This window comes from Oncorhynchus tshawytscha, unplaced genomic scaffold, assembly GCF_018296145.1.
Source record: "Oncorhynchus tshawytscha isolate Ot180627B unplaced genomic scaffold, Otsh_v2.0 Un_scaffold_2590_pilon_pilon, whole genome shotgun sequence".
In the NCBI taxonomy this organism is placed as follows: Eukaryota; Metazoa; Chordata; class Actinopteri; order Salmoniformes; family Salmonidae; genus Oncorhynchus; species Oncorhynchus tshawytscha.
This window is the reverse complement of record NW_024609800.1, coordinates 463,088-489,463: the sequence shown is the minus strand read 5'-3', so window position 1 is coordinate 489,463 and position 26,376 is coordinate 463,088. Positions and strand designations below refer to the sequence as shown.

The window sequence follows — 26,376 nt, the reverse complement described above, 5'->3', positions numbered from 1 at the left end:
CACAAAACTTGCACCCACCCACGCACGCACCCACACACACACAGAGGGGGGTGGTTGGGTTCAATTTGGTCCTGCATGCACCCACGCACCCACACACACACAGGCACACACACACACACACACACACACACACACACACTAACACACACATCCCAGTGTTGAACATGCAGAACATGTGAATTATTTACTTGTCGTCCAGCAGGAAATGAGGAACGATAACAAGCTTGGGAAAGAAAGAGAGAAAAACAAACAGATGCTATCTTCCTCCTTTCTTTCTTCCTCTTCTTTTTCATCTCACTCATTCCGATGCTTGAGACGTTAGTCATCGTCGGGGGACGCAAGTTTTCAAGTGAAGTTTCCAGGACCATGTTCAAAAAACGTTCAACTCTCAACATGATAGTCTCTCTACTGTCTCTCATCTCTACAGACACTACAATCTGATCTCAGACCAGGTCATGAAGTCCTCAGCTGTACAGAGTCCATCTCTACAGACACTACAATCTGATCTCAGACCAGGTCATGAAGTCCTCAGCTGTACAGAGTCCATCTCTACAGACACTACAATCTGATCTCAGACCGGGTCATGAAGTCCTCAGCTGTACAGAGTCCATCTCTACAGACACTACAGTCTGATCTCAGACCGGGTCATGAAGTCCTCAGCTGTACAGAGTCCATCTCTACAGACACTACAGTCTGATCTCAGACCAGGTCATGAAGTCCTCAGCTGTACAGAGTCCATCTCTACAGACACTACAGTCTGATCTCAGACCGGGTCATGAGTCCATTTGCGTCATAGTGTCATCCACAACTCTTTTAAACATGCATTAGAACTACCAACTCAATCCCACATTCACTCTGGGACGACTGTCATCTCAAACCAACCGCTGAGCGGGGGGTGGACCGCTGAGCTGGGGGTGGACCGCTGAACTGAAACTTGTGGTTGATCTCCTGACCTGGTCTGGTCTTTGGTTTTCCATCCCCACAGACCGCCCCATCTGGACCCTCCCATCCCTAAACTCCTCCCAATTCCATCAGCCAATCCAATGCTCAATCACCTGTGACCCCTGCTGGGGTGTTGAACTCTGACCCCGTCAGGTCAGGATTTAAAAAACAAACAGAATAAGAGTATGGGAACCAGGCGGAGATGTCTGAGGTCCAGCCAGGCTAAGCTCATCTCTGGCCTGAGAGTGGGATTGGCCTGGCAGGTCACTAACATGGTAACCCACCTCAGCCTTTAGAGCCAGACCAGCTGGATGACCATATCAAAGGACTGGTCATTAGGAGAGACGGTTGGGGGTTAGCTTCTTTCAAGGGGTTGTAAGTCTCTCTAGCCCCTGTTTCCCCTCCCTTCTCTGGTCTCTCTAGCCCCATGTCCCACTTCCTTCTCTGGGGTCTATAGCCCCAGGTCCCCCTCCCTTCTCTGGTCTCTCTAGCCCCATGTCCCACTTCCTTCTCTGGGGTCTATAGCCCCAGGTCCCCCTCCCTTCTCTGGTCTCTCTAGCCCCATGTCCCACTTCCTTCTCTGGGGTCTATAGCCCCAGGCCCCCTCCCTTCTCTGGTCTCTCTAGCCCCATGTCCCACTTCCTTCTCTGGGGTCTATAGCCCCAGGTCCCCCTCCCTTCTCTGGGTCGTGGCAGTGAATCTGGTGGCAAGCATTTTAATTAGCCTGGGTCTTCCAGACAAGGGACAGAGGGGTGCAGATGACTGCTATGGGAAACAAGTACAGGAGGAGAGGAGGGCTAGAAACAAAAGATAGTGAGAGAGAAAAACAGAGGGGGCTTGGATCGCAGGCCCGGGGGCTGTGTTCACTAGTCTGTGCCAGAGCTAAAACTGAGCAACCAAATAAAACATCTTCTCACGAGACCGAGGATGCTGTGTCTGGTTTGCAAGAGATGCAACAATTAGACATCTGCACACACACACACACACACACACACACACACACACACACACACACACACACACACACACACACACACACACACACACACACACACACACACACACACACACACACACACACAGTCTCATATCTTGGTTATATAAAGTTATTTTTCTTGTTTTTTATCATATGTTTGTAGTGTAGTAAATATTTAAACTTTTATTGTTTTTTATTCGTTCTTTCCTGTGAAGGACATTGTCTGAAATGTGCAGTATAAATAAAGCTTGATTTGATTCCCATCCTACAGTCAAACCATTACCGTTTTTGCCGATTGCTTACACACTGAAAGTGAATGCTTAGACAAAAGCATCAAACCCTTAACTTTTGTAACCATGCCTTAAACAAAGGCACCAAAAGTACAAACACATTTTGTGCTTTGCACTTTGTTTGCAATTCTGCAACACACTTACAAAACACTACACACTGTTTCTTACATTAGACACTTTGTCCAATAATTAAATCTCTTGCAATCATTGGGAAAACACTTCTTTTAAAAATGCAAAACATACCTGAAATTGGCAACACACAGTGAGGTGAGTGAGGTGAGTGGGGTGAGTGAGGTGAGTGAGGTGAGTGGGGTGAGTGAGGTGAGTGGGGTGAGTGGGGTGAGTGAGTGAGAGGAAGTGAGAGTGAGGTGAGTGAGGTGAGTGGGGCGAGTGAGGTGAGTGGGGTGAGTGAGATGAGTGAGGTGAGTGAGATGAGTGGGGTGAGTGAGATGAGTGGGGTGAGTGACGTGAGTGAGATGAGTGCGATGAGTGAGGTGAGTGAGGTGAGTGGGGTGAGTGAGATGAGTGAGGTGAGTGAGGTGAGTGGGGTGAGTGAGATGAGTGAGGTGAGTGAGATGAGTGGGGTGAGTGAGATGAGTGAGGTGAGTGGGGTGAGTGAGGTGAGTGAGATGAGTGAGGTGAGTGAGGTGAGTGAGATGAGTGAGGTGAGTGAGGTGAGTGAGATGAGTGAGGTGAGTGAGATGAGTGAGGTGAGTGGGGTGAGTGAGGTGAGTGAGGTGAGTGGGGTGAGTAAGGTGAGTGAGATGAGTGAGGTGAGTGGGGTGAGTGGGGTGAGTGAGGTAAGTGAGATGAGTGGGGTGAGTGAGGTGAGTGAGGTGAGTGAGGTGAGTGGGGTGAGTGGGGTGAGTGAGGTGAGTGAGGTGAGTGAGGTGAGTGAGGACAAACACATAGGCAATAGACAATAGACATATTTCCGACGACATTAGGGCCATTTTGGTGGTCCGTGTCATAAATCATGGCCTGACAATGAGGGAGGCAGAGAGTCCAGCCCAACCTGAGTCGCTTCACGGTAGCATCCATAATACAGACATGTAGACTAGAGAACAGGTATGTCTTCAACTTTCGACACTAGACTGTACCTATGTAATTGTTGCACATCATTCTGCATCACAGTACAATACAACGGAGTGCTACAATATTAGGTCGATGCTCCTCAGTGAACAAAACAAATAGGTGCTGTGAAGTACATGTGATACAGTTGTGATGTTACTGTAAACAGTATGTAAAGAAAAACCTAACCAATGACATCCTATTCTTGTATTTTCTACAGAACTGCCAGACGACCTCCTGAGGGTGGAAGACAACGTCTGTTCACCATGAACAGGAACACAACATTCCATAATATCAAGCGTGTCAGTATGTCGACACTCTGCCACATCTTGCGTCAACACCAACTTACGATGAAGCAGCTGTCCAGGGTTCCATTTGAGAAGAACAGAGTTTGTCAAAGACCTTCTCTATGACGATGTGCAAGTAAGTGTCACTGTACGATACTGTAACACAGTAATGGCAGTAGATTGTGTCCTATTGGCACTGCATAGATACATTCAGATAAAGCAGTATGTGACCTAGGCAGGTGCCCCCATTCTGGGGGTTGTCTGTGGGGGCACCAGCCTTGCCTGTAGCTTGTAGTTTTGACAGAATGTGTCTGACCCAACCCAGCCCAAAAACCCCACCCCCATCCCTGTGTGAAAATGTAGACGTTGTAGTCTACGTTGTAGACGTGTGTTTTGAGTTACACCACATTCACAGTACAGTGTTTGTATGTTCTGTCACAGAGAGTCCTGTGTTTTGAGTTACACCACATTCACAGTACAGTGTTTGTATGTTCTGTCACAGAGAGTCCTGTGTTTTGAGTTACACCACATTCACAGTACAGTGTTTGTATGTTCTGTCACAGAGAGTCCTGTGTTTTGAGTTACACCACATTCACAGTACAGTGTTTGTATGTTCTGTCACAGAGAGTTACACCACATTCACAGTACAGTGTTTGTATGTTGTGTTTTGTGTTTTGAGTTACACCACATTCACAGTACAGTGTTTGTATGTTCTGTCACAGAGAGTCCTGTGTTTTGAGTTACACCACATTCACAGTACAGTGTTTGTATGTTCTGTCACAGAGAGTTCTGTGTTTTGAGTTACACCACATTCACAGTACAGTGTTTGTATGTTCTGTCACAGAGAGTCCTGTGTTTTGAGTTACACCACATTCACAGTACAGTGTTTGTATGTTCTGTCACAGAGAGTCCTCTGTTTTGAGTTACACCACATTCACAGTACAGTGTTTGTATGTTCTGTCACAGAGAGTCCTGTGTTTTGAGTTACACCACATTCACAGTACAGTGTTTGTATGTTCTGTCACAGAGTCCTGTGTTTTGAGTTACACCACATTCACAGTACAGTGTTTGTATGTTCTGTCACAGAGAGTCCTGTGTTTTGAGTTACACCACATTCACAGTACAGTGTTTGTATGTTCTGTCACAGAGAGTTCTGTGTTTTGAGTTACACCACATTCACAGTACAGTGTTTGTATGTTCTGTCACAGAGAGTCCTGTGTTTTGAGTTACACCACATTCACAGTACAGTGTTTGTATGTTCTGTCACAGAGAGTCCTGGACTTTGATGCAGCTGCACTGCCTCATGAGGTCATTTTCATTGATGAAGCTGGATCCAATCTGCTAAAAGCAGGCGTCAGGGCCGACATGTTACAGGACAAGGAGCCGTTGTGAATGTCCCTGGGCAGCGAGGGGGAAATATCACCTTGTGTGCCACCATTAGTCTGCAAGGAGTTCTCCATCACCATGCCACCCTCGGTCCCTACAATACTGCAACACATAATCATATTTCTGGATGCATCACCATGCCACCCTCGGTCCCTACAATACTGCAACACATAATCATATTTCTGGATGCATCACCATGCCACCCTCGGTCCCTACAATACTGCAACACATAATCATATTTCTGGATGCATCACCATGCCACCCTCGGCCCCTACAATACTGCAACACATAATCATATTTCTGGATGCATCACCATGCCACCCTCGGTCCCTACAATACTGCAACACATAATCATATTTCTGGATGTATCACCATGCCAACCTCGGTCCCTACAATACTGCAACACATAATCCTATTTCTGGATGCTCTACATCATGGGTGTCAAACTCTGGCCCGTGGGCCAAATTTGGCCCGCGGGGTAATTATATTTGGCCCGCGAGACAATACCAAATTACTACTAGAGCTGGCCCGCCGGTATTATACAGCGCATTCACCACTAATACTACGAATCCCATAATGCTCTGCTGTTTTCACGCGCCAATCAGGACAGGACCCAGAAATGCTCTCTCCTCTGTGACAGTAGTCATAGCAACATAGACGCTACAACTGTCAGCGAGCTAACCCTTCCCAAAAATGGCGAAAAGAAAGGCAGAAAACAGGAGCTTTCTGGACAAGTGGGAGGCAGAATATCTGTTTACATATGTAAAAGACAAACCTGTTTGTCTTGTTTGTGGAGTCAACGTGGCTGTAAGTAAGGAGTACAACATTAGACGACACTATGAAACGAAACACCATGACAAATACAAGGACCTGGACATGACTCAAAGGAGCCAGAAAGTAGAGGAGATGAAAAGAAGTTTGGTTTCACAACAGAATATGTTTAAAAAAGCCACATCACAAAGCGAGGCTGCTGTAAAGGCTAGTTATATAGTGGCAGCAGAGATCGCAAAATCAGCCCGGCCCTTTAATGAGGGAGAGTTCATGAAAAAGTGCATGATGAAGGTTTGTGACCTCGTATGCCCAGAGAAAAAACAAGCATTTTCAAACGTGAGCCTGAGCAGGAACACAGTAGCTGATCGCACATGTGATCTTGCCACCAATCTGTATGACCAGCTGATGGAAAAGGGAAAAGATTTTGTTGCGTTCTCCCTCGCTGTGGATGAGAGCTGCGACGCATCTGATACTGCTCAGCTGTCAGTCTTCATCCGTGGAGTGGACTCAAATCTGTGTGTTACGGAGGAGCTATTAGGATTCAAATCAATGCATGGCACAACCACAGGAAAGGAAATCTTTGAGGAGGTTTCCAAATGTGTAACTGAAATAAAGCTGCCGTGGGATAAACTCGTTGGATTAACGACAGATGGTGCGCCAGCGATGTGCGGTAAAAAGAGTGGACTGGTGGGCATGGTTCGGGAGAAGATGCGGGAAGAGAACTGTGCAGGTGAGCTAACTGTTTACCACTGCATCATACATCAGGAAGCACTGTGTGCCAAAGCCCTAAAGATGGAACATGTTATGACCACAGTAACACAGGTAGTTAACTTTATAAGAGCCAAAGGTCTAAATCACCGCCAGTTTAAATCTTTTCTGGAGGAGTGTGGTTCGGAATACGCAGACGTGCCGTATCACACAGAGGTGAGATGGCTAAGCAGAGGAAAAGTACTGAACAGATGTTTCGAGCTGCGTGAGGAAATATGTCAATTCCTGGAAACCAAAGGGAAGGATACAGCAGAGCTCCGGGAGCAAAAGTTCCTGTGTGAGCTGGCCTTTCTCTGTGACATCTCGAGCCATCTCGATGCGCTGAACCTGCAGCTTCAGGGGCGGGGGCGCATCATCACAGACATGTACGCTGCAGTGAGGGCCTTCAAAACTAAACTGTGCCTGTGGGAGAATCAGATGCTGCAAGGAAACCCTTGCCATTTTCCCTGCTGCCAATCCATAAAAGCGCAGATCTCTACCGCCGTGTTCCCATGCGCACAGTTTGCTGAAAAACTCAGTGTTCTCGCCGCTGAGTTTAGCCGGCGATTTGCCGACTTCGATGCCCAGAAATGCAAGTTTGAACTGCTTAGTAATCCCTTCGCAGTTGATGTGGAAAATGCACCAACCAACATCCAAATGGAGCTGATTGAACTCCAGTGCAACGACACGCTGAAGTCAAAGTATGATGCTGTGGGCGCCGCACAGTTTCCACGGTTCATCCCTGACACAATGCCTCAGCTCCGCACCCAAGCTGCTCAGATGCTCTCCATGTTCGGCAGCACTTATCTATGCGAGCAACTTTTCTCCTCGATGAAGATGACCAAAACAACTCACAGGAGACGTCTGACTGATGAACATCTTCGCTCGATACTGAGGATTTCTTCAGCTCAGAGCTTGAGCCCAGACATTGATGAACTAGCATCCAAGAAGAGATGCCAGGTATCTGGCTTGGGCACATCAGATTAGACCAGTGTGCAATAATTAACGTTTTCTTTATGCACTTTTTCTTGCTACAAGGCATGGGCTTGAATGGTTGATTGATTTATTATCATTTTATTTGTAAAATTATTAGCCAGTGGAAAAAGTTTATTTTGGTATTTAAATCAGAAGGCTGCAAATAGAAAAGAGGCATACAATTTTTATTTAAATTTTATTTATTTAATAAATGAATGCCATTGATGTGTTTTTTCATTTGAAATTCGATTTTGCATGTCTCCACTATTAAATTATATATTGTATGGTAATAAGCGATGCTTGTTCCATATTCAATGTTAAAGCAAAACTTGTTTGGGTCCATATTAAAAGGTTAATTTGTTCAATGTTGGCCCGTGACTTTGTTCAGGTTTTACATTTTGGCCCACTGGGTATTTGAGTTTGACACCCCTGCTCTACATAATGCAGTTGTACAGGACGGACCAGAGCAGACCAGGTCTGTTGTCATCTGGGATAATGTTAGTTTCCACCGGGCTGCTCTGGTCAGGGATTTGTTCACCAACCACAACTTCACAGTTGTATACTTGCCCCCCCCTTACTCCCCATTTCTCAAACCGGTTGAGGAATTATTTTCGGCTTGGCCAACCACATGCCCGCCGGCCTCTTTTGCAAGCAATGGGAGAGGCTTGCAGAGACATTGAGGTGGGGTCTGTCCCGTGTTGGATATGGCACGCAAGGAGATATTTTCCCTCTTTCTGAAGCCTTTCTATGTTTGTGTTGATTGAAATGTGACTAGATGTACTGTGGGTAGATGTACTGTGGGTAGATGTACTGTGGGTAGATGTACTGTGGGTAGATGTACTGTGGGTAGATGTACTGTGACTAGATGTACTGTGGGTAGATGTACTGTGGGTAGATGTACTGTGGGTAGATGTACTGTGGGTAGATGTACTGTGACTAGATGTACTGTGGGATACTGATGTACTGTGGGTAGATGTACTGTGGGTAGATGTACTGTGGGTAGATGTACTGTGGGTAGATGTACTGTGGGTAGATGTACTGTGACTAGATGTACTGTGGGTAGATGTACTGTGGGTAGATGTACTGTGACTAGATGTACTGTGGGTAGATGTACTGTGGGTAGATGTACTGTGACTAGATGTACTGTGGGTAGATGTACTGTGGGTAGATGTACTGTGGGTAGATGTACTGTGGGTAGATGTACTGTGGGTAGATGTACTGTGACTAGATGTACTGTGGGTAGATGTACTGTGACTAGATGTACTGTGGGTAGATGTACTGTGGGTAGATGTACTGTGACTAGATGTACTGTGGGTAGATGTACTGTGGGTAGATGTACTGTGGGTAGATGTACTGTGGGTAGATGTACTGTGGGTAGATGTACTGTACTGGAACAATCTGTCACAGCAGCCTGTATGAGAACATTCAAAAGGTATACAAAGTATGAAAGACAGCAGTGTTTTGTATGAAGTACATCAATGTGTTGCTGCTTTGAAAGAGTTATTCAAATGGTGCATGTGTGTATCATTTTGTTGCAAAAATGCTATTTTGAAAAAGGATTGTTTGGTTTTGAATGCAGAGTTGTATTTTGACATAGTTGTGAGATGTTTATCTCCAAGTGTTGTGTCTTATTTGGCTTGTGTGTAGAGTTTTGTCACAATGAGCCAAATTCTGCAATAAGTGTGTCAGCAATCGCAAAAAACTGTAATCATGTCAGATCTGATCTAGGAGCTGCTTTAGTCTTACCCTCTTCAGAGCCAAGCAATGCTGCACCAATACCAGCCTTACATAATGTTGTAGCTGTTGGAGGTTCTCCCACAGAGAAAATGCTCAGACAGAACCTGACACAAAGTCCTAACCTATATGTGCTGATATACTGTACTGCAGGAACACTTTCACCATTTAGATCCTCATGAATAAGAGCACATGGACAGGGATGACCTGGTCCTAGATCAGCACTCCTACTCTGAGATGTATTTAAATCATCATGAATAAGAGCACATGGACAGGGAGGACCTGGTCCTAGGTCAGCACTCCTACTCAGATGTATTTAAATCATCATGAATAAGAGCACATGGACAGGGAGGACCTGGTCCTAGGTCAGCACTCATACTCTGAGATGTATTTAAATCATCATGAATAAGAGCACATGGACAGGGAGGACCTGGTCCTAGATCAGCACTCCTACTCTGAGATGTATTTAAATCATCATGAATAAGAGCACATGGACAGGGAGGACCTGGTCCTAGATCAGCACTCCTACTCTGAGATGTATTTAAATCATCATGAATAAGAGCACATGGACAGGGAGGACCTGGTCCTAGATCAGCACTCCTACTCTGAGGTGCTCTATGAATACGGGCCAAGAGCAATAGTTTGATATTTCCATTCATATTGTCCTCCGCTCCTTATACTCTGTCCTCCTTCAGCCCACTTGTTTTTGTGACCGACAAGTGCCATTGGAGTCGTGTCCCTCCCCATTCACAGGCACAAAGATGCCCCAGTGTGGGAATGCCACCGTGAGCTCTGGGTCCATAGTGGTCCATGGGAGGGGAACAGGGAGAGAGATGGAAGGAAGGAGGAGGAAGAGAAAGAGAGAAGAGATTGGGAGGGGAAAAGGGAGAGAGAGAGGGGGGGGATAGAGAAGAGATTGGGAGGGGAAAAAGGAGAGAGAGGGGGGAATAGAGAAGAGATTGGGAGGGGAAAAGGGAGAGAGGGGGATAGAGAATAGATTGGGAGGGGAAAAGGGAGAGGGGGAGAGAAGATATTGGGAGGGGAAAAGGGAGAGAGGGGGAAATAGGGAAGAGATTGAGAGGGGAAAAGGGAGAGAGAGAGAGGGGGGGGAGAAATAGAGAAGAGATTGAGAGGGGAAAAGGGAGAGATAAGGAAGGAAGAACAGGGTCGTAGGGACAGAGAAAAGTGAGAGAGAGAGACAGAGAGAGTTGTTCTGCCAGAGAGGGAGGGTGGTCATCGGTTGGGGGTGGCAATCTGGCAGGAATGTTTAATGATTCAAATCCCCATTTCTCTCTTCTCTCGTCCCGGGAGAGTTCTTTCTCATGCTAAACGGGAGCGATTGAGGAGGGGAGGAGCAGGGACAGCACAGCCCACCTCAACGGGCTCCGGCTGTGTTCCCTAGATGTACATCATAACACACACTTGCCTTGGCTGTTAAACAACATGGAAAACAAAACACACTTTCACAAGAGGGCCTGGGTTCTCCTTACAGCGCTCTCATTCCCACAAGAATCAGGGGAAACTGGTTCATGTCTTTCACTCATTCCTCCATGTCAAATGTAACGTTCCCAGAACTGTCTAATGATACCTGTGTTAAAGCTATATGTATGTCTATATAATCAAAGCCATAATCCATTTCCTGTACACAATGCACTTACCATTCATTCAATGAGACAATTGTCCTGGATGGATGTGTTGTAGGGGGCTGTGGTTCTCATCATCCCAAGGATGGGGAGCTTTGGCTGGGTATGAACTGCTGCTGTCCTGGCCTGGGTATGTGTAGATGGATGACTGCTATATGGAGGAATGCACTATATGTCTCAGGCAATGGACTTGGTCACCCTGTACAGTATATTCCAGTGGTGTGTGTGATACTGAGAGAGTGAGAGAGAGCGAGAGAGAGAATGTATAGTGTGTGTGTTCGTGTGTGTGTGTGCATGCATGTGTCCTGGGCCCGTATTCACACAAGTCTCGGAATATGATCTAGGATTAGTTTTACAGTTTAGATAATATAATGATACGATTATTTGGGCAGGGGGGACCTGATACCAGATCAGCACTCCTACCTTGAGACACTTTATGAATACAGCTCTGATTACACCCTGGCCCACAGCCAGAGGGTTCCAAGCAGGTTATGCTTCGTCATAGCACCCTGATAGCAGTGCCAACTTCAGCCTTTATGAAGGTCAGGCCCACTCACAGAGTTCCAGGGTGGAAGCCAGATCAGGTGCTGTGGACTACATAGACCAAGACACAGGTCAGACACAGCTCATCACTGGTTAGATAACCACTCTGGGTTGGAGTGTTGAGCTGTGTCCACCGGTCTGTGGAAGATGTTGAAGGTGAAACGTTAGACTACCTGTTTGAAGAGATGTTGAAGGTGAAATTTTAGACTACCTGTTTGAAGAGATGTTGAAGGTGAAACGTTAGACTACCTGTTTGAAGAGATGTTGAAGGTAACGGTGAAACGTTAGACTACCTGTTTGAAGAGATGTTGAAGGTGAAGGTGAAACGTTAGACTACCTGTTTGAAGAGATGTTGAAGGTGAAGGTGAAACGTTAGACTACCTGTTTGAAGAGATGTTGAAGGTGAAACGTTAGACTACCTGTTTGAAGAGATGTTGAAGGTGAAACGTTAGACTACCTGTTTGAAGAGATGTTGAAGGTGAAACGTTAGACTACCTGTTTGAAGAGATGTTGAAGGTGAAACGTTAGACTACCTGTTTGAAGAGATGTTGAAGGTGACGGTGAAACGGTAGAGTACCTGTTTGAAGAGATGTTGAAGGTGACGGTGAAACGTTAGACTACCTGTTTGAAGAGATGTTGAAGGTGAAACGTTAGACTACCTGTTTGAAGAGATGTTGAAGGTGAAACGTTAGACTACCTGTTTGAAGAGATGTTGAAGGTGAAACGTTAGACTACCTGTTTGAAGAGATGTTGAAGGTGAAACGGTTACCTGTTTGAAGAGATGTTGAAGGTGACGGTGAAACGTTAGACTACCTGTTTGAAGAGATGTTGAAGGTGAAACGTTAGACTACCTGTTTGAAGAGATTTGAAGGTGAAACGTTAGACTACCTGTTTGAAGAGATGTTGAAGGTGAAACGTTAGACTACCTGTTTGAAGAGATGTTGAAGGTGAAACATTAGACTACCTGTTTGAAGAGATGTTGAAGGTGACGGTGAAACGTTAGACTACCTGTTTGAAGAGATGTTGAAGGTGAAACGTTAGACTACCTGTTTGAAGAGATGTTGAAGGTGAAACGTTAGACTACCTGTTTGAAGAGATGTTGAAGGTGAAACGTTAGACTACCTGTTTGAAGAGATGTTGAAGGTGAAACGTTAGACTACCTGTTTGAAGAGATGTTGAAGGTGAAACGTTAGACTACCTGTTTGAAGAGATGTTGAAGGTGAAACGTTAGACTACCTGTTTGAAGAGATGTTGAAGGTGACGGTGAAACGGTAGAGTACCTGTTTGAAGAGATGTTGAAGGTGACGGTGAAACGTTAGACTACCTGTTTGAAGAGATGTTGAAGGTGAAACGTTAGACTACCTGTTTGAAGAGATGTTGAAGGTGAAACGTTAGACTACCTGTTTGAAGAGATGTTGAAGGTGAAACGTTAGACTACCTGTTTGAAGAGATGTTGAAGGTGAAACGTTAGACTACCTGTTTGAAGAGATGTTGAAGGTGAAACGTTAGACTACCTGTTTGAAGAGATGTTGAAGGTGAAACGTTAGACTACCTGTTTGAAGAGATGTTGAAGGTGAAACGTTAGACTACCTGTTTGAAGAGATGTTGAAGGTGAAACGTTAGACTACCTGTTTGAAGAGATGTTGAAGGTGAAACGTTAGACTACCTGTTTGAAGAGATGTTGAAGGTGACGGTGAAACATTAGACTACCTGTTTGAAGGAAGAACGTACATAATGAGGAATTCATCAGGGCCTGAATGATTCTGTGCTTCAACACCATACATACAGTACTTGCATTGAAACACTGTATTATTTGCTTGATTTGTGTTTGTGAGTTGTGTCTCTATAACATGACCCTCTACTGACCTCGTCATCCGTCTCTGCTACTGTGAGAGGTGACAAGGCAGGGGAACGAGGGAGAAAGAATTACGTGGACGACTAGAAATAAAGTGTGAATCAGAAAACTGGAAACAAAAAGGGAAGGAAGAGGAGAAAGGAGAGGATAAATAATGTGAACTGTAGAGATGTACTGTGTGTTGCTCTGGGGCCTGGAGGAGAGTGTGGTGATGTTGGGACATAAACACAACCTGGCTGTTCTGACAGGAGCCTCTGATAATCACTGGGATTGCTGTGGTGTGCCTGTGTGTATGCAGGACAGGGTGTGTGTGTTTCTGTGTCTTTGTATGCAGCTAAGACAGGGTGGGTGTGTGTGTGTGTGTGTGCGTGAGTGTGTGGGTGAGTGTGTGTGTATTTAAATGAATGTGGGTGTGTTTATGGTGTGAATGTGTGTGTCTGGAAGCATGCGTTTGTGTGTATGAATGTGTGTGTCTATCAACGTGTCTGTGTGCACACTCACATACATGCAGGTGGTTGTGTGTGAGGGGGGCTAAACGGTGTTGGTTCAGTGCAGGCCACATTCCTCAGTTGATTTAGCAGGCTTTAAGATGGGGAGGAATGTGTCAAGGCTTCAGCTTTACTCCACACAGCAGAGTGGAAACTAGCTGTGAGGAATCCTTACGTCCCGCTATACACTGACGGATGACTGACACCTAGCTTAGAGAGTGGAGGTGAGAGAGGAAGGGTAGGTGGGTAGGAGAATGAGGGGAAGAGGTGGAGGAGAGAGAGGAAGGGTAGGTGGGTAGGAGAATGAGGGGAAGAGGTGGAGGAGAGAGAGGAAGGGTAGGTGGGTAGGAGAATGAGGGGAAGAGGTGGAGGAGAGAGAGGAAGGGTAGGTGGGTAGGAGAATGAGGGGAAGAGGTGGAGGAGAGAGAGGAAGGGTAGGTGGGTAGGAGAATGAGGGGAAGAGGTGGAGGAGAGAGAGGAAGGGTAGGTGGGTAGGAGAATGAGGGGAAGAGGGGGAGGAGAGAGAGGAAGGGTAGGTGGGTAGGAGAATGAGGGGAAGAGGGGGAGGAGAGAGAGGAAGGGTAGGTGGGTAGGAGAATGAGGGGACGAGGTGGAGGAGAGAGAGGAAGGGTAGGTGGGTAGGAGAATGAGGGGAAGAGGTGGAGGAGTAGGAGGGGTAAGAGAGGGAGAAAGAAAAAGAGGGATGGAGAGAGCGGAGTGAGAACCATAAAAAGCAAAAGAGAACAAGACCTAATCAAGAAATGAGGATGCAGGACATGCCGACAGGGTAAGAGATGGGAAGGAATGTGAGACCGACTATGATCTATATTTCATTGAAACACCAGTAGAGAACAAACAATTAATGGAAGAGCGACAGAAAAACTATTTCCAGTAAAACCAAGAACCAGTGAAACCTAGAACCAGTGAAACCTAGAACCAGTGAAACCTAGAACCAGTGAAACCAAGAACCAGTGAAACCAAGAACCAGTAAAACCAAGAACCAGTGAAACCTAGAACCAGTGAAACCAAGAACCAGTGAAACCTAGAACCAGTGAAACCAAGAACCAGTGAAACCTAGAACCAGTGAAACCTAGAACCAGTGAAACCAAGAACCAGTGAAACCAAGAACCAGTGAAACCAAGAACCAGTGAAACCAAGAACCAGTAAAACCAAGAACCAGTGAAACCTAGAACCAGTATAACCAAGAACCAGTGAAACCTAGAACCAGTGAAACCAAGAACCAGTGAAACCTAGAACCAGTGAAACCTAGAACCAGTGAAACCTAGAACCAGTGAAACCAAGAACCAGTGAAACCTAGAACCAGTGAAACCAAGAACCAGTGAAACCTAGAACCAGTGAAACCTAGAACCAGTGAAACCAAGAACCAGTGAAACCAAGAACCAGTGAAACCAAGAACCAGTAAAACCAAGAACCAGTGAAACCTAGAACCAGTAAAACCAAGAACCAGTGAAACCTAGAACCAGTAAAACCAAGAACCAGTGAAACCTAGAACCAGTGAAACCAAGAACCAGTGAAACCTAGAACCAGTGAAACCTAGAACCAGTGAAACCAAGAACCAGTGAAACCAAGAACGAGTGAAACCAAGAACCAGTAAAACCAAGAACCAGTGAAACCTAGAACCAGTGAAACCAAGAACCAGTGAAACCTAGAACCAGTGAAACCAAGAACCAGTGAAACCTAGAACCAGTGAAACCTAGAACCAGTGAAACCAAGAACCAGTGAAACCAAGAACGAGTGAAACCAAGAACCAGTAAAACCAAGAACCAGTGAAACCTAGAACCAGTAAAACCAAGAACCAGTGAAACCTAGAACCAGTGAAACCAAGAACCAGTGAAACCTAGAACCAGTGAAACCTAGAACCAGTGAAACCAAGAACCAGTGAAACCTAGAACCAGTGAAACCAAGAACCAGTGAAACCTAGAACCAGTGAAACCAAGAACCAGTGAAACCAAGAACCAGTGAAACCTAGAACCAGTGAAACCTAGAACCAGTGAAACCAGTGGGACTAAAAACAACAAGATAACTGATGTAAAACATACAGTCTGTAAAGTGTTTCTAGGTTGAGTGAAACAGCACAGTTAAATATATGGCAAACACAAAGAAAGAAACCAGTGGAGTTCAGAAGCTTGTATTTATTTGCTGAAAAGGATGGAATAATATGATGAGAACCAATGAGAGTGTGGAATACAGAAAGATGCTGTTCTATAGGTCAGCTCCATTGGACATCATCTGCCATTGGTCAATTATTGTGCAACTTTGAATCGAGATAGAGATCACAATCTCCAATGACTTAGAAAGAGAGTAACATAACTTTGTCTATTTCTCTGGTTTAAACATTTATAATAACATTTAAATCAACATCATCAAAACAATTTAAACAAACTGCTGTATTCACCAAAAGCTAAGAACTGTAAAGTGATGGAAAATGATCTCACCAATCAATTTAACACAGACCAAAATCAGCTGAAAAAGCATCCAGTGTAAGACATTTGTATTATGAATTTATAGTCCTGAGAGAGTGTGTGTGTGTGAGTGGGTTTGTGTGTGTGTGTGTGTGTGTGTGTGTGTGTGTGTGTGTGTGTGTGTATATCCACCTGTATGAGTGTATGTCAGAACGTGTATGTTTGTGTATGTGTGTGTACATGTGCATGTGTGTGTCTGTTAGTGTGTGACCGTGTCTGTGTGTTATGTGTTTGAGAGAGTGTGTGTGTGTGTGTGTTAACCTAACAAACACTATTGCGCCTTTGGAACAATTTACAGATTCAGATTCAGATAAAACATCAGAATGGAGGTATCTTTACAAAATAAAAGCCACACTCCTTCACATGGCACATTTGCAGCATCCATCAATAAAACCCCTATTCAAAATATAACTTCTAACAAACACCCCATCGTCATTCGTACCAGCAACACAAGCACAGTTAAAAAGCATTAAGATCAATGAAACAGACAAGAATAAAAGTTGTTTTTACGTCTACCTCTAGTTTTTAGGTAACAAAGGCCTGTGTCATCAGGTAGTGGGTTGATTTGACGTAGAAATGGCAACCACGGACCAACGACCAGGACCCTAAAGCGAAAAGGCAAAAAACTACAACCAGCGCGCAAAGACACCCAACTTCCTCCATCGCTGTACGTAAACATGACATCACTTCCTGAATTCATGACTTCCCTTCCTGAATTACCCCACCCCTCCCCTGTTATAGTTTTCCTCATAAAATACATACAAGTGCAATCTACCTCCATTCATTGCATTCTCCAAGCATGTATCATATTCAGTAAACATATATGACCCCTGTAACATATGAGCCATTTAAAGTACATCCACACTATCTGTCCGTCCTCGCCACATTCATCCCACATGTTTCATTGTTCATTTAAATAAAGCTACAGAGACATTACAGGTCAAAGTGAAGGAGAAGAAGAAGATCAGAATTAGAAGAACAGAGCCAAATGAAAAAAAGGCAGGAAGAAGCCCTGTCACCGGAACCCCCCTTCCCCACCCATCCGCACCTTTCCCTCCCCATTTGGCCCCGGTGGCCCTCACACGGTGAGAGAGATGAAGCTGTTGTATCTCTGGATGTTCCTCTTTAGGATCTCCGAGCAGGGCCCCAGGACCCGTTCGAAGCGGGGCCGGTCCAGCTTCACACACTTCAGGGGTCCCCGGGCCACCACTGTGGCCGCCCGCGGCCTGTTCAGCAGCAGGGCGATCTCACCTGGAGGACAAGGTGGAGTCAGAGGTCAGGGGTCATTCTGTTGACTTTCATGAGGGTCATTACTTATGATGATGATGACATATAATGTTGGGGTCCCTATAAGGTTGTGTCCTTTCAGGTCCTTGTGTTTTATTCAGATCCTGATGTGTGTCGAACAGGTTCCTAACAGTTCCTGGTGTGTGTTGAACAGGTTCCTATCAGTTCCTGGTGTGTGTTGAACAGGTTCCTAACAGTTCCTGGTGTGTGTTGAACAGGTTCCTAACAGTTCCTGGTGTGTGTTGAACAGGTTCCTAACAGTTCCTGGTGTGTGTTGAACAGGTTCCTAACAGTTATTGGTGTGTGTTGAACAGGTTCCTAACAGTTCCTGGTGTGTGTTGAACAGGTTCCTAACAGTTCCTGGTGTGTGTTGAACAGGTTCCTAACAGTTCCTGGTGTGTGTTGAACAGGTTCCTAACAGTTATTGGTGTGTGTTGAACAGGTTCCTAACAGTTATTGGTGTGTGTTGAACAGGTTCCTATCAGTTATTGGTGTGTGTTGAACAGGGTCCGTAATGTAGCATTCGCCTAAGAATGTGTGTGTAACGTTATCCACTCACCAAAGTAGTCGGATGGCCCCAGACGACCAACCTCGACGTACTCCTCATTGTCAGATCTACGCTGGAGAACAGAGGCTGTACCCTAGAGAGAGAGAGAGAGAGAGAGAGGGGGGGAAGGAGAGAGAGAGAGAGAGAGAGAGAATTTAAAATCTAATTTATGCACAAAGCATTCTGCAGACCCCATGTACGGACCTCATGAAAGAGAGAAGAGGGAGGAAAAGAGACAGAGAGAGGGGAATAAAGAAAGAGAGAGACAGACAGCAGAAGGATGAAAAGGGGAACAGACAGCAGAAGGATGAAAAGGGGAACAGACAGCAGAAGGATGAAAAGGGGAACAGACAGCAGAAGGATGAAAAGGGGAACAGACAGCAGAAGGATGAAAAGGGGAACAGACAGCAGAAGGATGAAAAGGGGAAGGGAGAGAGGAGGGATGACGAAAAGAGAAAAGAGGCATTATTTTGCAAAATCATCAGTGGGATTAGCCTGAGAGAGACATTCTTTCCTTTACAAACCTGCAGGTGTACAGGATTTAGACCACTCTGATGTGGGACAACTGCTGACAGACATACAGACACATGGACACACAGGCACAGATACACCAACATACACACCAACTGACCAGAGACAGACCAACTGACCAGAGAGACAGACCAACTGGCCAGAGAGACAGACCAACTGACCAGAGAGACAGACCAACTGACAACTGACCAGAGAGACAGACCAACTGACCAGAGAGACAGACCAACTGGCCAGAGAGACAGACCAACTGGCCAGAGAGACAGACCAACTGACAACTGACCAGAGAGACAGACCAACTGACAACTGACCAGAGTGACAGACCAACTGACAACTGACCAGAGAGACAGACCAACTGACAACTGACCAGAGAGACAGACCAATTGACAACTGACCAGAGAGACAGACCAACTGACCAGAGAGACAGAAAGACAGACCGACTGACCAGAGAGACAGACCAACTGACCAGAGAGACAGACCAACTGACCAGAGAGACAGAAAGACAGACCGACTGACCAGAGAGACAGACCACCTGACCAGAGAGACAGAAAGACAGACCGACTGACCAGAGAGACAGACCAACTGACCAGAGAGACAGAAAGACAGACCGACTGACCAGAGAGACAGACCAACTGACCAGAGAGACAAAAAGACAGACCAACTGACAAAGCATCAGAAAGAAAAATAAAGATACAGACAGACAGAAAGAGAGACAGAAGATAGATTGTACAGACACACACAAACACAAAGTCAGACAGAGAAACATACTTAGAAACATACTTAGACTTGGTTGATGTTCATTTCCCTGACTCTTGGAGAGAGAAGTGTTCCTAAACTAAACCAGTTGTTGCTGATTCCACTGGTCTGAGTCTACAATGCCCTTTACATCACCATTCATTTACTCTCACAGTCATTACTGAGAGCATGGAAACGTGTGCACACCACACAAATGAATGCACGCACCGAAGCACACACACACACACACACACACACACACACACACACACACACACACACACACACACACACACACACACACACACACACACACACACACACACACACACACACACACACACACACACACACACACACACACACACACACACACACACACACACACACACACACACACACACACAACACACAAGCAAACACACTATCCAAGAGCTTTCCATCACTGTAGTCCCAAGCTGCTGGCACACAACCCAAGACAGAGCAATTACATGCACACAAACACGCAAGTCTCACACACGCACACACACACATTCCCAGGAAAAGAAGGAGAGGAGTCCTCCACAAACAGCTGATGTCTGCTGGACAGCCTGACTGAACTCTGTGACCGACCAGAGGCAAGTGTGTGTGTGTATGTGTGTGTGTGTGTGTGTGTGTGTGTGTGTGTGTGTCGGGCGTCACTCCCAAATAGCACAATAGAGAAGAAATAGTTGAATGATTTATCAAGCAATCCGTACAGCAGCCCAAAGAAAGGTTAACGTCAACTCTCACAGCTGTTGATAAACGGTTTGAGTGTGTGTGTGTGTGTGTGTGTGTGCAACTGTGTATGAGCGAGTGCGTGCTTGCTAAGATCATATATAAGAAGAGGCCTACTGAATATACACTGAGTATGCATATTGCCATGCGTGTACATGTGTATGTACAGTTGAAGTCAGAAGTTTACATACACTTAGGTTGGAGTCATTGAAACTCGTTTTTCAACCACTCCACAAATTTCTTGAAGTCCCAGAAGTTCACATACACTATAGTTTTGGCAAGACGGTTAGGACATCTACTTTGAGCATGACACAAGTCATTTTTACAACAACTGTTTACAGACAGATTATTTGACTTTTAATTCACAGCTTGGAAAATTCCAGAAAATGTCATGGCTTTAGAAGCTTCTGATAGGCTAATTGACGTCATTTGAGTCAATTGGAGGTTTTCCTGTGGCCATATTTCAAGGCCTACCTTCAAACTCAGTGCCTCTTTGCTTGACATGGGAAAATCAAAAGAAATGAGCCAAGACCTCAGAAAAATAATTGTAGACCTCCACAAGTCTGGTTCATCATTGGGAGCAATTTCCAAACGCCTGAAGGTACCACGTTCATCTGTACAAACGATAGTACGCAAGTATAAACACCATGGGACCACGCAGCCGTCATACCGCTCAGGAAGGAGACGCGTTCTGTCTCCTAGAGATGAACGTACTTTGGTGCGAAAAGTGCAAATCAATCCCAGAACAACAGCAAAGAACCTTGTGTAGATGCTGGAGGAAACAGGTACAAAAGTATCAATATCCACAGTAAAACAAGTCCTATATTGACATAACCTGAAAGGCCGCTCAGCAAGGAAGAGGCCACTGCTCTAAAACCGCCATAAAAAAGCCAGACTACGGTTTGCAACTGCACATGGGGACAAAGATTGTACTTTTTGGAGAAATGTCCTCTGGTCTATGAAACAAAAATAGAACTGTTTGGCCATATTGACCATCGCTATGTTTGGAGGAAAAAGGGGGAGGCTTGCAAACCGAAGAACACCATCCCAACCATTAAGCACAGGGGTGGCAGCATCATGTTGTGGGGGTGTTTTGCTGCAGGAGTTACTGGTGCGCTTCACAAAATAGACGGCATCATGAGGCAGGAAAATGTGGATATAATGAAGCAACATCTCAAGACATCAATCAGGAAGTTAAAGCTTGGTCGCAAATGGGTCTTCCAAATGGACAATGACCACAAGCATGCTTCCAAAGGACAACAAGGTCAAGGTATTGGAGTGGCCATCACAAAGCCCTGACCTCAATCCTATAGAAAATGTGTGCCCAGAACTGAATACATGTGTGCGAGCAAGGAGTCCTACAAACCTGACTCAGTTACACCAGCTCTGTCAGGAGGAATGGGCCAAAATTCACCCAACTTATTGTGGGAATCTTGTAGAAGGCTACCCAAAACGTTTGACCCAAGTTTAAAGGCAATGCTACCAAATACTAATTGGGTGTATGTGAACTTCTGGGAATGTGATGAAAGAAATCAAATAAAAGCTGAAATAAATAATTATCTCTACTATTATTCTGACATTTCACATTCTTAAAATAAAGTGGTGATCCGAACTGACCTAAGACAGGGAAGTTTTACTAGGTTTAAATGTCAGGAATTGTGAAAAACTGAGTTTAAATGTATTTGGCTAAGGTGTGTGTAAACTTCTGACTTCAACTGTAGCTGTATTTGCAAGCACATATAGTTGAAGTGGGAAGTTTACATACACCATAGCCAAATACATTTAAACTCAGTTTTTCACAATTCCTGACATTTCATCCTAGTAAAAATTCCCTATTCACAAAGTTTTAATGACTCGAACCTAATGTTGATACGAGGGAATGTACTGTATGTGTGGCTTCACGACTGCATTCTGTGTGTGACAGGGCATTAGTCTGTACTTCCTCCTCAAGTTCAAGTTCCTATAAGGGCATGAATATTACAGTAGGGGTCTGTGTGTTTAATGTCCTGAATTAACATTTACATTGTGGGGCCTAACTGCTAGCTAGCTGAGAATAGCAGCTCAGTGCTTTAGTCCTTTTACACTATCGTCATAGTCCACTGTAGAGGTCTTGACTGGTCCACCGCAACCTGAATACCTGAGACCCGAGAAGACCTCTAGTCCACTGTAGAAGTCTTGATTGGGCCACCGCAACCTGAATACCTGAGAAGACCTCTAGTCCACTGTAGAGGTCTTGATTGGGCCACCGCAACCTGAATACCTGAGACTTGAGAAGACCTCTAGTCCACTGTAGAAGTCTTGACTGGTCCACCGCAACCTGAATACCTGAGACCCGAGAAGACCTCTAGTCCACTGTAGAAGTCTTGATTGGGCCACCGCAACCTGAATACCTGAGAAGACCTCTAGTCCACTGTAGAGGTCTTGATTGGGCCACCGCAACCTGAATACCTGAGACTTGAGAAGACCTCTAGTCCACTGTAGAAGTCTTGACTGGTCCACCTCAACCTGAATACCTGCGACCCGAGAAGACCTCTAGTCCACTGTAGAGGTCTTGATTGGTCCACCGCAACCTGAATACCTGAGACCTGAGAAGACCTCTAGTCCACTGTAGAAGTCTTGATTGGGCCACCGCAACCTGAATACCTGAGACCTGAGAAGACCTCTAGTCCACTGTAGAGGTCTTGATTGGTCCACCCCAACCTGAATACCTGAGAAGACCTCTAGTCCACTGTAGAGGTCTTGATTGGTCCACCCCAACCGGAATACCTGAGACATGAGAAGACCTCTAGTCCATTGTAGAGGTCTTGACTGGTCCACCCCAACCTGAATACCTGAAGAGAAGACCTGTAGTCCACTGTAGAGGTCTTGACTGGTCCACCTCAACCTGAATACCTGAGACATGAGAAGACCTCTAGTCCACTGTAGAGGTCTTGACTGGTCCATCTCAACCTGAATACCTGAGACATGAGAAGACCTCTAGTCCACTGTAGAGGTCTTGACTGGTCCACCCCAACCTGAGTACCGGACACATGAGAAGACCTATAGTCCACTGTAGAGGTCTTGACTGGTCCACACCAACCTGAATACCTGAGACATGAGAAGACCTCTAGTCCACTGTAGAGGTCTTGACTGGTCCACCCCAACCTGAATACCTGAGACATGAGAAGACCTCTAGTCCACTGTAGAGGTCTTGACTGGTCCACCCCAACCTGAATACCTGAGACATGAGAAGACCTCTAGTCCACTGTAGAGGTCTTGACTGGTCCACCCCAACCTGAATACCTGAGACATGAGAAAACCTCTAGTCCACTGTAGAAGTCTTGATTGGGCCACCGCAACCTGAATACCTGAGAAGACCTCTAGTCCACTGTAGAAGACCTCTAGTCCACTGTAGAAGTCTTGACTGTAGAAGTCCCACCTGAATACAGACCTGAATACCACTGAGACCTGAATACCTGAGACCTGAGAAGACCTCTAGTCCACTGTAGAAGTCTTGATTGGGCCACCGCAACCTGAATACCTGAGACCTGAGAAGACCTCTAGTCCACTGTAGAGGTCTTGATTGGTCCACCCCAACCTGAATACCTGAGACATGAGAAGACCTCTAGTCCACTGTAGAAGTCTTGACTGGTCCACCCCAACCTGAATACCTGAAGAGAAGACCTCTAGTCCACTGTAGAGGTCTTGACTGGTCCACCCCAACCTGAATACCTGAGACATGAGAAGACCTCTAGTCCACTGTAGAGGTCTTGACTGGTCCACCCCAACCTGAATACCTGAGACATGAGAAGACCTCTAGTCCACTGTAGAGGTCTTGACTGGTCCACCGCAACCTGAATACCTGAGACATGAGAAGACCTCTAGTCCACTGTAGAGGTCTTGACTGGTCCACCCCAACCTGAATACCTGAGACATGAGAAGACCTCTAGTCCACTGTAGAGGTCTTGACTGGTCCACCCCAACCTGAATACCTGAGACATGAGAAGACCTCTAGTCCACTGTAGAGGTCTTGACTGGTCCACCCCAACCTGAATACCTGAGACCTGAGAAGACCTCTAGTCCACTGCCACTGGAGAGGCATGTAATGCCTGCTTGTTTGATGCCAGACACATTTCCAGAAGGGAAGAAAATAAACTAAGCAACACTAAATACATGTATGGAATAGCAACGATAGTTGATTTAGTCGTTGACAAAAAGCACACACATATCTGGGAACCAGGCTAGGGCTGAACTAGCCTGAGTTAGTCAGACTGCATCACACTCCGTTACATGTTTGTTGTTGAATGATTTCCAGGGTAGTTCTGGGTAGTCCGTGCACCCTGAAGGGATTTACCAGCTAGCAGTAAGTGAATGTAGTGCACTGCATGGCTTCATCCCAAATGGCACCCAGTTCCCTTCATAGTGCACTCCTTTTGATCAGGGCCCATGAGCTCTGGTGAAAAGTGGTGCTGTATGAAGAGAATGGGAGGCACTTCGGGACACAGCCCATGTCTTCAGCCATGTTTAAGTTTAAACGGAGCTGATAGTGCCAGAACCTCTCTCTAAGTCTAATCCTTAGCTCTCTGCTCTGCTCAACTTTTCCTTGGCTCTCACTTCTAATAAGAACTAATGATACCCAATAGGAATATAATGAGTCTCAATGAGAGATCCCATCAGACCAAACCATTTAGCACTAATACAAAGGTGTGCTTGTGAGAATATGGAATATGAGTGTGTGTGTATGCATGTGTGTATTGTGTGTGTGTGCGTATTGTGTGTGTGTGTATTTGAGGGTGTGTGTTTGCACATGTGCCTGCTTGCCTGAATGTCTTTGTCTGTGTGTGTGATTAACAAAGACAATTTGTGTATAGAGTCCAATGGACTTCTGAGCTGTGGTCGACCTACACTGGGATCACAACTGAACCAACAAAAACACACGTACCATGTTGTTGGTGGTAGTGTGGTAGCGTGGTAGCGTGGTAGCCTGGTAGCATGGTAGTCTGGTAGCCTGGTAGTGTGGTAGCGTGGTAGTCTGGTAGTGTGGTAGTGTGGTAGTGTGGTAGCGTGGCAGTGTGGTAGCGTGGTAATGTGGTAGTGTGGTAATGTGGTAGCATGGTAGTGTGGTAGCCTGGTAGTCTGGCACTGTAGTCCTACACTGGGATCACAACTGAACCAACAAAAGCACACGCACCATGTTGTTGGTGGTAGTCTGGTAGTGTGGTTGTTTGGTAGTGTGGTAGCTTGGTAGTGTGGTAGCATGAGCTGAGCTCTCTAGATACAGTACAGTATTAACCATGAGCTGAGCTCTCTACATACAGTACAGTATTAACCATGAGCTGAGCTCTCTACAGTACAGTATTACCATGAGCTGAGCTCTCTAGATTCAGTACAGTATTAACCATGAGCTGAGCTCCCTAGATACAGTACAGTATTACCATGAGCTGAGCTCCCTAGATACAGCACAGTATGTCTTCAATAAACATGGGGATGTCCTCATTTACTGTACCCCTGGCCAACAGGAAGAGGAGAGGATGAGTAGAGGGAGGGGGAGGAGGAGAGTTGGGAGGGGAGGGGGGGGTAGCAAGAGAGGGAGAGAGAGACAGAAGGGGAATGGGGAAGGTAGACAGAAGGACAGAGAGAGAAAGAGAGGGGAGAGAGAGCGAGAGAGATAGAGACAGAGAGAGAGAGTGATAAACAGAGAGAGAGAGTGAGAGAGTGAGAGACAAAAACAGAGAGACAGATAGAGAGAGAGAGCGAGAGAGACACAGAGAGAGAGAGACAGAGAGAGAGAGAGTGAGAGACAAAAAGAGAGAGACAGGTAGAGAGAGAGCGAGAGAGACACACAGAGAGAGAGAGAGAGAAAGAGAGAGAGCGACACCGAGTTAGAGACAGAGAGACAGAGAGAGACAGAGAGAGACAGAGAGAGAGAGCAAGCCCACCTAATGACAGGCAGACAACATCCATCACTCTGCTAAATACTAAACCTCCAGGAGAGATCACTGGGCAGATAGCACTGTGTGTGAATGCCAGTCTGAGACCAAAGAAACAAACCCCAGACAGACAAATTTCTCACACAGACAAATCTCTCTCACACACACACACACACACACACACACACACACACACACATGCAACGCGCACACAAACAAGCACACACACACTCATGTACGCATGCAAACACACGCAACGTGCACACACACACACAGTATTTCAGAATGCAAGGGGTCCTTTTGTCATGTCAAAATTTAGTGGCTCAGAAGCAGGAAGTAATGACTGCTGAACAAACACAGGGGAAAGACAAAGACAGAGACAGAGAGAAAGGGATGGAGGGAGGAGAGGAAGGGAGATACGTT

The 26,376-nt window shown here is 45.7% G+C and overlaps 1 protein-coding gene across 3 annotated transcripts in view; it reads right to left on the bottom strand.

The window, feature by feature from the left end:
* Positions 1–15,846: 15,846 nt before the first annotated feature.
* The window catches only part of prkar1b (protein kinase, cAMP-dependent, regulatory, type I, beta), a 207,807-nt gene continuing 197,277 nt past the window's right edge, over positions 15,847–26,376 (bottom strand). For all 3 annotated transcript variants that reach the window (XM_042318321.1, XM_042318320.1, XM_042318322.1), the window contains 2 exons: positions 18,038–18,119; positions 15,847–17,442 (listed from right to left, as the gene is read on the bottom strand). In XM_042318321.1, coding sequence (XP_042174255.1) covers positions 17,270–17,442; positions 18,038–18,119 — 255 coding nt within the window. In that variant the 3' untranslated portion in view covers positions 15,847–17,269. The remainder of the gene's footprint in view (positions 17,443–18,037; positions 18,120–26,376) is intronic.